Source organism: Erpetoichthys calabaricus, chromosome 7 (genome assembly GCF_900747795.2).
Source record: "Erpetoichthys calabaricus chromosome 7, fErpCal1.3, whole genome shotgun sequence".
NCBI classification, from domain to species: Eukaryota; Metazoa; Chordata; class Cladistia; order Polypteriformes; family Polypteridae; genus Erpetoichthys; species Erpetoichthys calabaricus.
Window position 1 is genome coordinate 186,072,647 of NC_041400.2, and position 12,660 is coordinate 186,085,306.

Here is a 12,660-nt window from a genome sequence, read left to right on the forward strand (position 1 = left end):
CTGGGATGGAGGCTTTGATGTGGGTGATTACCAGTCGTTCAAAGGGCTTTGCATTGACAGGGGTGAGAGCAACTGGTCGATAGTCATTAAGACAGGTTATCCTCGTTTTTTTGGGAACAGGTACGATGGTTGTGGATTTCAGGCACAAGGGGACTACACCTGAGGAGAGAGAGAGGTTGAATATGTCTGTAAATACCTCCGCTAATTGGACAGCCTGGATCACACGTCCTTGCACGTTATCAGGACCTGCTGCCTTCCTTGTATTGATGTTTTCGAGTGCCCACAGCACATCATGTATGTGTATGACCAAAAAGCTGTGAGTCTCCGTTTAGCTCGAAGCTGACTGGAGGCTGGTTATTGTCCTTGTCAAACCGTGCAAAGAAAACTGTTAAGTTCCTCTGCTAGGTTAGATAGATAGATAGATAGATAGATAGATACTTTATTAATCCCAATAGGAAATTCACATTCTTCAGCAGCAGCATACTGATACAATAAATAATATTAAATTAAAGAATGATAATAATACAGGTGAAAAAAACAGACAATAACTATGTTTAATGTTAAATATTAACGTTTACCCCCCCTGGTGGAATTAAAGAGTCGCATAGTTTGGGGGAGGAACGATCTCCTCAATCTGTCTGTGGAGCAGGACAGTGACAGCAGTCTGTCGCTGAAGCTGCTCTTCTGTCTGGAGATGACATTATTTAGTGGATGCAGTGGATTCTCCATAATTGATAGGAGCCTGCTGAGCGCCCTTCGCTCTGCCACAGATGTTAAACTGTCCAGCTCCATGCCAACAATAGAGCCTGCCTTCCTCACCAGTTTGTCCAGGCGTGAGGCGTCTTTCCTCTTAATGCTGCCTCCCCAGCACACCACTGCGTAGAAGAGGGCGCTCGCCACAACTGTTTGATAGAACATCTGCAGCATCTTATTGCAGATGTTGAAGGAAGCCAGCCTTCTAAGGAAGTATAACCGGCTTTGTCCTTTCTTGCACAGCGCATCAGTATTGGCAGTCCAGTCTAATTTATCATCCAGCTGCACTCCCAGATATTTATAGGTCTGCACCATCTGCACACAGTCACCTTTGATGATCACTGGGTCTATGAGGGGTCTGGGCCTCCTAAAATCCACCACCAGCTCCTTGGTTTTGCTGGTGTTCAGGTGTAGGTGGTTTGAGTCGGACCATTTAACAAAGTCATTGATTAGGTCCCTATACTCCTCCTCCAGCCCATTCCTGATACAGCCCACGATAGCAGTGTCATCAGCGAACTTTTGCATATGGCAGGACTCCGAGTTATATTGGAAGTCCGATGTATATAGGCTGAACAGGACCGGAGAAAGTACAGTCCCTTGTGGCGCTCCTGTGTTGCTGACCACAATGTCAGACGTGCAGTTCCCAAGACGCACATACTGAGGTCTGTCTTTAAGATAGTCCACGATCCATGCCACTAGGTATGAATCTAATCCCATCTCTGTCAGCTTGTCCCTAAGGAGCAGAGGTTGGATTGTGTTGAAGGCGCTAGAGAAGTCTAGAAACATAATTCTTACAGCACCACTGCCTCTGTCCAAGTGAGAGAGGGATCGGTGTAGCATATAGATGATGGCATCTTCCGCTCCCACCTTCTCCTGATATGCAAACTGCAGAGGGTCAAGGGCGTGTTGAACCTGTGGCCTAAGGTGGTGAAGCAGCAGCCTCTCCATGGTCTTCATCACATGTGATGTCAGAGCAACAGGCCGAAAGTCATTCAGCTCACTAGGACGTGATACCTTTGGGACTGGGGTGATACAAGATGTTTTCCAAAGCCTCGGGACTCTCCCCTGTTCCAGGCTCAGGTTGAAGATGCGCTGTAGAGGACCCCCCAGCTCCGATGCACAGACCTTCAGCAGTCGTGGCGATACTCCATCTGGACCCGCTGCTTTGCTGGCACGAAGTCTCCTCAGCTCTCTGCTCACTTGCGCTGTTGTTATTATGGGTGGGGATGTTTTTCCAATGCTGGTATCAGCAGAAGGATGTGTGGAGGGTGCAGTACTCCGAGGTGAGAGTGAGAGTGGGTTAGGGTGGTCAAACCTGTTAAAAAAGTTGTTCATTTGGTTTGCTCTCTTCACGTCTCTCTCAATGGTGGTACCCCGCTTTGAGCTGCAGCCAGTGATGATCTTCATCCCATCCCACACTTCCTTCATGCTGTTATTCTGCAACTTCTGTTCCAGCTTTCTCCTGTACTGCTCCTTCGCCGCCCTGAGTTGGACTCGGAGTTCCTTCTGCACGCGCTTGAGCTCATGCTGATCACCGTCTTTAAAAGCCCTTTTCTTCTGATTCAAAAGGCCCTTGATGTCACTTGTAATCCATGGCTTGTTGTTAGCATAGCAGCGTACTGTTCTTACTGGAACTACAATGTCCATACAGAAGTTGATGTAGTCAGTAGTGCAGTCAACAACTTCCTCAATGTTCTCATTATGAGATCCCTGCAGGATATCCCAGTCTGTAGTTCCAAAAAGTTCTCTCAGAGTATTCTCAGCCTCCGGGGTCCACTTCCTGAATGATCGTGTGGTTACAGGTAGGACTCTAACTTTTGGTTTATAGTGAGGCTGAAGCTGAACCAGGTTATGATCTCCTTTCCCAAGCGCAGGCAGCGGGGTGGCGCTGTATGCGTCTTTAACGTTTGCATACAGTAAATCAATAGTCTTATTTCCCCGGGTGTTACAGTCCACATACTGGGAGAATGCAGGCAATGTTTTGTCCAGCGTCACATGGTTAAAGTCTCCAGCGATTAGCACAAGCGCCTCAGGGTGCTGCGTTTGTAACTTAGCAACAGCGGAATGGATGATGTCACTCGCTGACTCCACGTCTGCCCGAGAAGGAATGTATACAATAACAACAATGACGTGTCCAAACTCTCTGGGCAAATAGTAGGGACGTAAACTTACGGCCAACAGTTCGATATCCCTGCAGCAAGTGGAGATTTTGACGTTAACATGTCCAGAGTGACACCACCGTGTATTAATATAGAGAGCGAGTCCTCCTCCTTTGTGCTTACCACAGGTACTTGCATCTCTGTCCGCTCTAACTGTGCTAAACCCGGGTAGCTCCACGTTGGCATCTGGAATGGTGTTATTTAGCCACGTTTCGCAGAAACACAACAAACTGCATTCTCTGTAGGTCCTTACATTTTTCACCAGCGCAGCCAGTTCGTCGATCTTATTTGAGATTGAGTTCACATTCCCCAGAATCACAGAAGGCACCGAAGGCTTGAAACGCCACTTTCTCGCAAGCCGCTTCATTTTTAGCTTAGTGCCGGCTCTGCTGCCACGATACCGCCTTCTTACCTCGTCGGGTAAATAGGGAACCACACCGGCACTGGCATTTGTTCTCAGCGCCCGAAGTTGAGTACTTGAATAGGCGAGTCTCGGCGTGTTAAAATCCATGCCCACGTTGTAAAAGTAAGTGTGTCCAGGGAAGGAATCCACATAAAATAAAGTGGTAGGAGTGATCAATAAATAAAAATAGAAAAATAAAAGTAGAAAAGTACACATACATATACAGTCATACACGGAGCTGCTGAAAAGGCTGCCACTCACGGCGGCGCCGGATGCATTTTTTGGTTGGCATTGTTATTGGCCAGTGTGTCTTGTATGTCATTTTTCTTTTTGTAATCCGTGATTAATCGGATGCCTTGCCACATCCACTGTGAGTTTGAGTTACTGTCAAAGTCCTCCTCAATCCGTTGTTTGTACATTAGTTTAGCAGACTTGATTTCCTTCTTGAGGTTGACTCTGGCAGCTCTATAGGCTGAGATGTCTCCTAATTTAAAGGCTTTGTCCCTTTCCCTGAGCAGCTGTTTGACTTCACTATTCATCCATGGTTTCTCATTTGGGTAGACCTTAATCCTTTTGTTGACAGTGACATTGTCCACACAGTAATTAATATATGACAGCACAGATGAAGTATATGTCTCTAAGTCTGTCTAATGAGAAAATATATTCCAGTCTGTTTGTTCAAAGCAGTCCTGGAGTTGGCAAATGGCCATTTCAGGCCAAACTTTAACAGTCTTGCTAATTGGATTAGTACTGCTGATAAGGGCTTTGTGCGCTGGAACAAGAGACAAAGAGATATGATCAGATTTGCCGAGGTCTTCCTTCCTTTGCCACTGGTTCATCTCCTTCATGGCTATCTGATGTCCCAAAGGAGGTTGGTTCACAGGGCTGCTAGCACAGGACAACAATTTTTTTGTATAATTTTGATTTCATGTGAAGTCAATTCAAATGATTGTTTGCTCACCCAACATCCCCATTGTACAGAACGAATGGTCCATTTTTCTTCTAAACTTTTTTTTTCTAACCTTACGATTTAATTGACAATGAGCAGCCACATTATCTTCTATAAGTCGATATTGGGAAAATCTATTAAAAATATTTCCAATATTAAGGCTAACAATGTTTTTCTTTCTTTTTTAGTGCTGATGGAACCTATGAAGTTTCTTTTTATTGTAACGCTGTGGTGTCACACAATGGGGACGTCTTTTGGCTTCCGCCGGCAATTTACAAGAGCGCGTGTAAGATCGAAGTGAAGCATTTTCCTTTTGACCAACAAAACTGTACGATGAAGTTTCGCTCCTGGACTTATGACCATTCTGAAATTGACCTCATTCTAACCAGTGATTTTGCAAGCCGAGATGACTTCACTCCAAGCGGTGAATGGGATATCGTTTCTCTGCCTGGAAGAAAAAATGAGAATCCTGATGACCCCACCTACGTAGATATAACTTATGATTTTATTATTAAACGGAAGCCTCTGTTTTACACTATCAACTTAATCATTCCATGTGTGCTCATTACTTCTTTAGCAATTTTAGTATTTTATCTTCCCTCGGACTGTGGAGAGAAAATGACTCTCTGTATTTCAGTACTTCTTGCTTTAACTGTGTTTTTGCTGCTAATTTCAAAGATTGTCCCACCAACATCACTAGATGTTCCACTGATTGGTAAATACTTAATGTTCACTATGGTTCTGGTCACTTTCTCTATCGTCACCAGTGTCTGCGTCCTGAATGTCCACCATCGATCACCAAGCACGCATACAATGCCAGACTGGGTAAAGAAAGTTTTCCTCGAAAAGTTGCCTGCGTTGTTATTCATGAAGCGGCCAGACAGTACAAGCATGAGAGAGAGATTGCGAAGAAGACAGCTGAAATCATTTCCTGATCTTAAAGGTGGCAAATGTGATGTTGACTCGTTCTATGTCAATGAAGACAGTGCCAAAAAATATGGCTGGAAAATTAGTGATTTACCCGATAACCTGGAGTTCAGAAGGAGAATGACCATCAAGTGCAACCCCGATATCGAGGAGGCTGTGGAAGGAGTACGGTTTATTGCTGAACATATGAAATCCGAGGATGATGACCAAAGTGTGAGTTCTGTTATATTTTATACATTCCATTAGTGTGGGAAAATTTTTTAATTATAGATTATAGCCTATAAAAATACTTTGCAATATTCAGTACAGTCAATCTGTGTTTTCCAAAAATTTGCACTGCTAAGACATTTGTTGTTGCGGTCTACCTTTGATCAGTAAGAAACTTTTGAACATTACTGGTGTTTTAATTATAAGAAGTGTGAGCTCCCATAGTTTGTAGTTTTCAAGAAATAAATACATTTTTTGCATGTATATAGTGCTTTTCTGACTACTCAAAGCACTCAGCAATTGCAGGTTAAGGGCGTTGCTCAAGGGCCAAACAGAGCAGAGTCCCTATTGGCATTTGCGGGATTCGAACCGGCAATCTTCTGATTGCCAGTGCAGATCCCTAGCCTCAGAGCCACCACTTCGCCTGTGATAAATAAAGAAAACATGACATCCTCATGATTTTATGTCCCTGTTTACAATGGCCATACAATTGTTAAACAGTAGATAGATAGATAGATAGATAGATAGATAGATAGATAGATAGATAGATAGATAGATAGATAGATAGATAGATAGATAGATAGATAGATAGATAGATAGATAGATAGATAGATAGATAGTGTGATGGATGGCCGGGGATTCTGCCTGGACGGGACGCCCTTTTCAGGAGAAGACCGGGGGAATGGGCATACTACCAGGAGTACCTCCCCCGGGACACGAGAGGGCAGCCATCTTGGGTTACATCAGGGCCACGGAATTGGAGCTTTGAAGCTCAACCAAGTGGGGGTCCGTGGTCACTGCCAGGGGGCACCAGAACAGCGTCACACCCGAAAGTGCTGCCGGATGTTAATCAAGGGACACCTGGAGCACTTCTGGGTGTACTATAAAGGAGGCCGCCTCACTCCATTCGAGGGCCAGAGTTGGGAGGACGAGGACGAAGCTTGTGAAGAGAGGAGTAGAGGCGGTGAAAGAGAGAAGGACTGAATACTGTGTGGAGCACTGTGTTGTATGCAGGACATTGGTTTAATAAAAACGTGTGTGTTTTGGACATTCGGTGTCTGTCTGTCTGTGCCCAGGGCCTGGCTTTCTACAATAGATAGATAGATAGATAGATAGATAGATAGATAGATAGATAGATAGATAGATAGATAGATAGACGTGAAAGGCAATATATTATATATATATATATATATATATATATATATATATATATATATATATATATATATATAAAATATACTGTGTGATGATAGATAGATAGATAGATAGATAGATAGATAGATAGATAGATAGATAGATAGATAGATAGATAGATAGATAGATAGATAGATAGATTTTTTAGTTAGCTAATGAAAGGTTTCATTTTGCTTGACTTCTCATTGTGACTAGGGGGAAATTTGGCTTTTTGTAGAAAGTCTTGAAATAAATAAATAAGCAAGCTTTAGTCTGAACATTTGGCAGTCCCAGTTCCACTGAAGCATTATACAGTCGTGTTGCTGTTAGTATAAAGGAGCCCCCAGTCATGTCTCCTGACACACTTCTGCTGAATGATTCGTTGGTTGAAAGTCCTCAGTGTTGGTGTGTCAGAGAGAGGATGTGCTGTCTTTGCTTTGTGCTTAGGGTCATTGTCCTACTGGAAAGTGGAACACTCGGCCCAGTCTGAGGTCCAGAGTTTACTGAAGCAGGTTTTTATTAAGGATATCCCTCAATCCCTAACCCTAACCCTAACCCTAACCCAATCTAGTTTCCCAGTCCCTTCTGCTGAAAAACAACCCTACAGCATGATGCTGCCACCACCGTGCCTCATTGTTGGCATGGTATTGTGTAGGTGATGTGCAGTGCCTGGTTTCCTCCAGATATTATGGTATTCTTGGTTTCATCAGACCAGAGAATCTGGATTGTCAAAGTCTGAAAGTCCTTTAGTTGTCTTTTTTCAAACTCCAGCTCAGCTTTTACTGTGGAGAGGCTGCTGTCCAGCCACCATGTCAGAAAACCCAGATCAGTGGAGTGTTACAGTGATATTTGTCCTTCTAGAAGTTTCACAAGTCTCCACAAAGGTTCTCTTGAGCTCATCGATCATGACCTTTGGGTTCTGGGTCACCTCGATTACTTTCTCCACCAATTGCTTAGCTTCACCTGGAAGCCAGAACTTGGAGGAGTTGTGGTTGTTCCAAATGTCTTCCACTTAAGAATTTTGAATGTAACTGCTCTCTTGGGACAATTCAACGCTGCAGGAATTATTTGTGGCCTTTTCCAGATCTGGGCCTCAACATAATCCTGACTCAAACTCTGAAAACAATTCAATTTATACATGTGAAGAAGTTAATGACCTTCAAAAAGTCCAAGGCGGTTCTGCTCAAGCTTTATTACACCCTGGTGAGGCCTCATCTGGAGTACTGTGTGCAGTTTTGGTCTCCAGGCTACCAAAAGGACATAGCAGCACTAGAATAAGTCCAGAGAAGAGCAACTAGGCTGATTAGAGGGGCTATAGGTGATGAGTTAGGAGGAAAGATTTAAAGAGCTGAGCCTTTGCAGTGTTCAGCAAAAGAAGGTTAAAAGGAGACCTGATTGAAATGTTTAAAATTATGAAGTGAATTAGTCCAGTGGATCGAAACTGGGACTTTAAAATGAGTTCATCAAGAACACAGGGACACAGTTGGAAACTTGTTAAGAATAAATTTCCACAAACAGAAAGTTTTTCTTCACACAGAAAACCACAGAGACATGGAATAAGTGACCAAATAGCGTGGTAGACAGTAGAACTTTAGGGACTTTCAAAACTCGACTTGATGTTGTTTTGAAAGAATTAAGTGGACAGGACTGGTGAGCTTTGTTGGGCTGAATGGCCTGCTCTCATACAGATTGTTCTAATGTTCTAAAAAAGCAACAGGCTCTACTAAGAGGTACTTAGTGACCTGCAAATGAAACAGGCTGAAATCTAACAAATCACTGGTACTGGATTGCATACAGTATGTCATTGCATCCTGAAGGAAGTTAGTGAGTACAGATAGAAACCCTTAGCACATATTTCTCGAAAATGTCTGCACTTAGGGAAAATTCGTTAAGACTGAAGACTAGCAAACATTATCCCATTGTACAAAAAGAGTGAATTAATTGAAGCAACTATTAAGGGTAAGATTGAGCAGCATATGTTTAAAATTGGAGTGCTAGCAGATAATCAACCTGGGTTCAGATGTGGCAGGGCGTGTTTCACTTATATTATGAAATTATGTGAAGAAGCATCAAAAGAATGTGACAGGAGAAGGTGTGTGTGATATTATGTATCTTGGAAGGCTTTTCAGAGTGTTCCAAACAAGGGAAGTTTAACTTCAAAAGAAGTGGAAGTTCAGGGTAGAAGGTGTAGGTGGGTATAAAATTGGCTCAAACACAGCAGGAAAAAGGGTAATTAGGTGATGTCAAAAGTGGTGTCCCTCAGGAGTGACTGCTGAGGACATTTCTCTTTTTAATATATTGTAGCGGGAGTGAGGGATGATGTAGGCGAGACCAAAAATAATTGGGGTGTCATTCATGCAAAACTCAATTTAATACGTTGTCACAGAAAGAAAGCTAAACCTATAACAGAAAGGAGCGTGCAATGGCGTAATAAGGATCGGCAAGTTGCAGTTGTGTGGAGATCTTTGCGGCATCTGCATAACCTTCCAAGTGGCTTGTCAAGTCTGATCTGGAACGGCATCTCTTAGAAGCGTCCCTCCTTTATACTGGCCGGACTGGAATGGGAGGGGCGTCTTTGGCTCCATTGCCCTGAAGGGGTGGTGTCTTGAGGCTGTGAAGGAAAAAGGAGAAAAGACTGTTAGTGACAGCACCGCCTCATGTCCTGGGGTGGCACCACATGCCTTAGGTGAGCCCAGAAGGCAATCCTCTGATACTCATGCATGACAACAGTTAAACGATTCCAGAAGAATATAATCAATAAGCTGGTTAAGTTTGCGGGTAATAGCAAACTAAGTGGATCTTTAGATAACGAAGAATCAGCGAAGGACTTGGATGTTACAGAAGGACTTGGTCAGCAGGGGGGGATGCCTTCTCGTGTTCTGGGGGATGTATTGTCTTCAATATGTCCTCTCACCTGGTCCTTCCATCACAAGGGGGTCCCTGCTGGGCAAGGGCACCAGCCGTCTGCCACAGTGCATACCCTCAGTTCGGACCACTACATTAACAACCATTTATTTATAACAATGAAATGTCTATTCACATCTCCAAGGCGCACCACGTCCAAGGAATTTTATCATGAATTGTGCGTATCGATGCTCCTTCTGACCCCTGAGCAGATAAACTCCACCAACCAGGTTATTGAGCAGGCACAACAAGGAGTACTGGCAATTCTTTTTTTTCTCTCTCTTCAGGCACTATATAAAGTAATTATTACCAGAAGAACCTGGTCATTGTAGTCCAGCCTAAATCACTCAAATGACATCACTTTACTGACATGTTGATGTGCGCGAGACTAAGTCTAACCTGGGGTTATTTTTTTACAGATTTTTTATAGAAGGTTGAAAGGCTTTGCTGAGACATGAATACCTAGTCCGTCAAAAGTTACAGACATGAGTGATTTGGATGGGACTAAAATTACAGAGGTCCTCTGACAATAATTTATTGAGATTCTGTAAAAAGCCAAACAGGAGCCACACTGCAAACCACTAGTTACTCACAAAAAACAGGATGGCCAGATTACAGCCTTCAGAATTCTGGGAAAAGGTCTTGTGGACAGATAAGACAGAGATGAACCTCATCAGAGTGATGGGAAGAGTAAAATGTGGAGATGACAAGGAACTACCCAATACCCAAAGCAGACCACCTCATCTGTTAAACATGGCAGTGCTGGGAGTGTTGTGGCTTGTATGGCTGCCACACGTCCTGGCACACTTCTCTTCATTGATGATGGAACTGCTGATGGAAAAAGGAAATCTGAGGTGTAGAAACATCTGACCTGCTCAGGTTCCAGTAAAGCCCTGTAAACTCAGTGGATGGCACTTCATCCTACAACAAGATAATGAGCCAAACATACTGCTGAGGCAACACAGGAGTTTATCAAAGCTAAAAAATAGAAAATTCTTAAATGGCCAAGCCAGTCACCCAACTTAAATCCAATTGAGCAGGACTTCCAAATGCTGAAGAGAAAATGTATGGGGACAAGCCCTCGAAACAAGCAGAAGCTGCATTAGAGACCTATCAGAGCATCACCAGAGAAGATCTTCAGCACCTGGTGACGTCTATGAATTGCAGACTTCAAGTAGTCATTGCATGTGAGAGATACGTGACAAAGAACTAAATATGGTGGATTTAATAGACCTGCCATTGCTGGGGGCCAAACATTATATTATCTTTATTACATTATCTTTTATATAGTGCCTTTCACATCTATCTATCTATCTATCTATCTATCTATCTATCTATCTATCTATCTATCTATCTATCTATCTATCTATCTATCTATCTATCTATCGTCTTTCTCATCTATGTATCTATTATATAGTGCCTTTCACATCTATCTATCTATCTATCTATCTATCTATCTATCTATCTATCTATCTATCTATCTATCTATCTATCTATCTATCTATCTATCTATCTTTTATATAGTGTCTTTCTTATCTATGTATCTTTTATATAGTGCCTTTCACATCTATCTATCTATCTATCTATCTATCTATCTATCTATCTATCTATCTATCTATCTATCTATCTATCTATCTATCTATCTTTTATATAGTGTCTTTCTCATCTATGTATCTTTTATATAGTGCCTTTCACATCTATCTATCTATCTATCTATCTATCTATCTATCTTTTATATAGTGTCTTTCTCATCTATGTATCTTTTATATAGTGCCTTTCATATCTATCTATCTATCTATCTATCTATCTATCTATCTATCTATCTATCTATCTATCTATCTATCTATCTATCTATCTATCTTTTATATAGTGTCTTTCTCATCTATGTATCTTTTATATAGTGCCTTTCACATCTATCTATCTATCTATCTATCTATCTATCTATCTATCTATCTATCTATCTATCTATCTATCTATCTATCTATCTATGTATCTATTATATAGTGCCTTTCACATCTATCTATCTATCTATCTATCTATCTATCTATCTATCTATCTATCTATCTATCTATCTATCTATCTATCTATCTATCTATCTATCTATCTATCTATCTATCTTTTATATAGTGTCTTTCTCATCTATGTATCTTTTATATAGTGCCTTTCACATCTATCTATCTATCTATCTATCTATCTATCTATCTATCTATCTATCTATCTATCTATCTATCTATCTATCTATCTATCTATCTATCTATCTATCTATCTTTTATACAGTGTCTTTCTCATCTATGTATCTTTTATATAGTGCCTTTCACATCTATCTATCTATCTATCTATCTATCTATCTATCTATCTATCTATCTATCTATCTATCTATCTATCTATCTATCTATCTATCTATCTATCTATCTATCTATCTAAGGCTAATAGAAAATATGCCATGTATCCCTGAAATAATCTGAATGACCAAGTCTCTGTTTGTAACATGTCTCTCTTTATTTATTTATATATTTTTTCCTTTCTTTTTCAGATCACCGAAGACTGGAAATATGTGGCCATGGTTATCGACCGCCTTTTTTTGTGGATATTTGTCATTGTCTGTGTAGTCGGAACAGTGGGACTTTTTCTGCAGCCTTTGTTTCAGAACTACAACACTCCAAATATGGCGAATGACGAATGAGAGCTTCCACCACTTGTCGCAACACTGTAAGCAGATGCCAGTTCCAAAGTTTACAAAAGATCACGAGCTCAGAAGCAACTCAGGACTTCTTAAGATAGCACTGTAGAATTTTTTTTTTTTGTTTTATTAAAATAAAGAGCAAATCAGTTGAATCACACGGATCAGATTACATCGACTACATTGTTTATGCTGTAACTAGCATGTAACAGTGTCATGGTTTGTGGAATTAAATGACAATAAAGATTGGATTTGCTGAACTGCTGAGCCCAAAGAAACTGCTTAACAAAAGAGGAAGATTACTTTGGTTTGAGGCTTTCTCGGTCCCACATGGGATAAAATGCTTAGGTAAAATGAACTGTACCTTTTGACAATGCAAAATTTTCGAAATTATTTTAACCTTTACCACCAAAGTTAAACTATCAACGTAAATGAGTTAGTTAAAAGTACAAAAGTAATTTGAGGTTACATCAGTTACAAGCCACCAAACTTTGTAGAATGAAGT

General features: G+C 41.4%; 1 protein-coding gene across 1 annotated transcript in view; it reads left to right on the forward strand.

The window, feature by feature from the left end:
* Positions 1–12,415, forward strand: part of chrnb5a (cholinergic receptor, nicotinic, beta 5a) — a 164,966-nt gene extending 152,551 nt beyond the window's left edge. The window contains exons 5-6 of the mRNA XM_028806029.2: positions 4,453–5,404; positions 12,009–12,415. Coding sequence (XP_028661862.2) covers positions 4,453–5,404; positions 12,009–12,158 — 1,102 coding nt within the window. The 3' untranslated portion in view covers positions 12,159–12,415. The remainder of the gene's footprint in view (positions 1–4,452; positions 5,405–12,008) is intronic.
* The last annotated feature ends 245 nt before the right edge of the window (positions 12,416–12,660 follow it).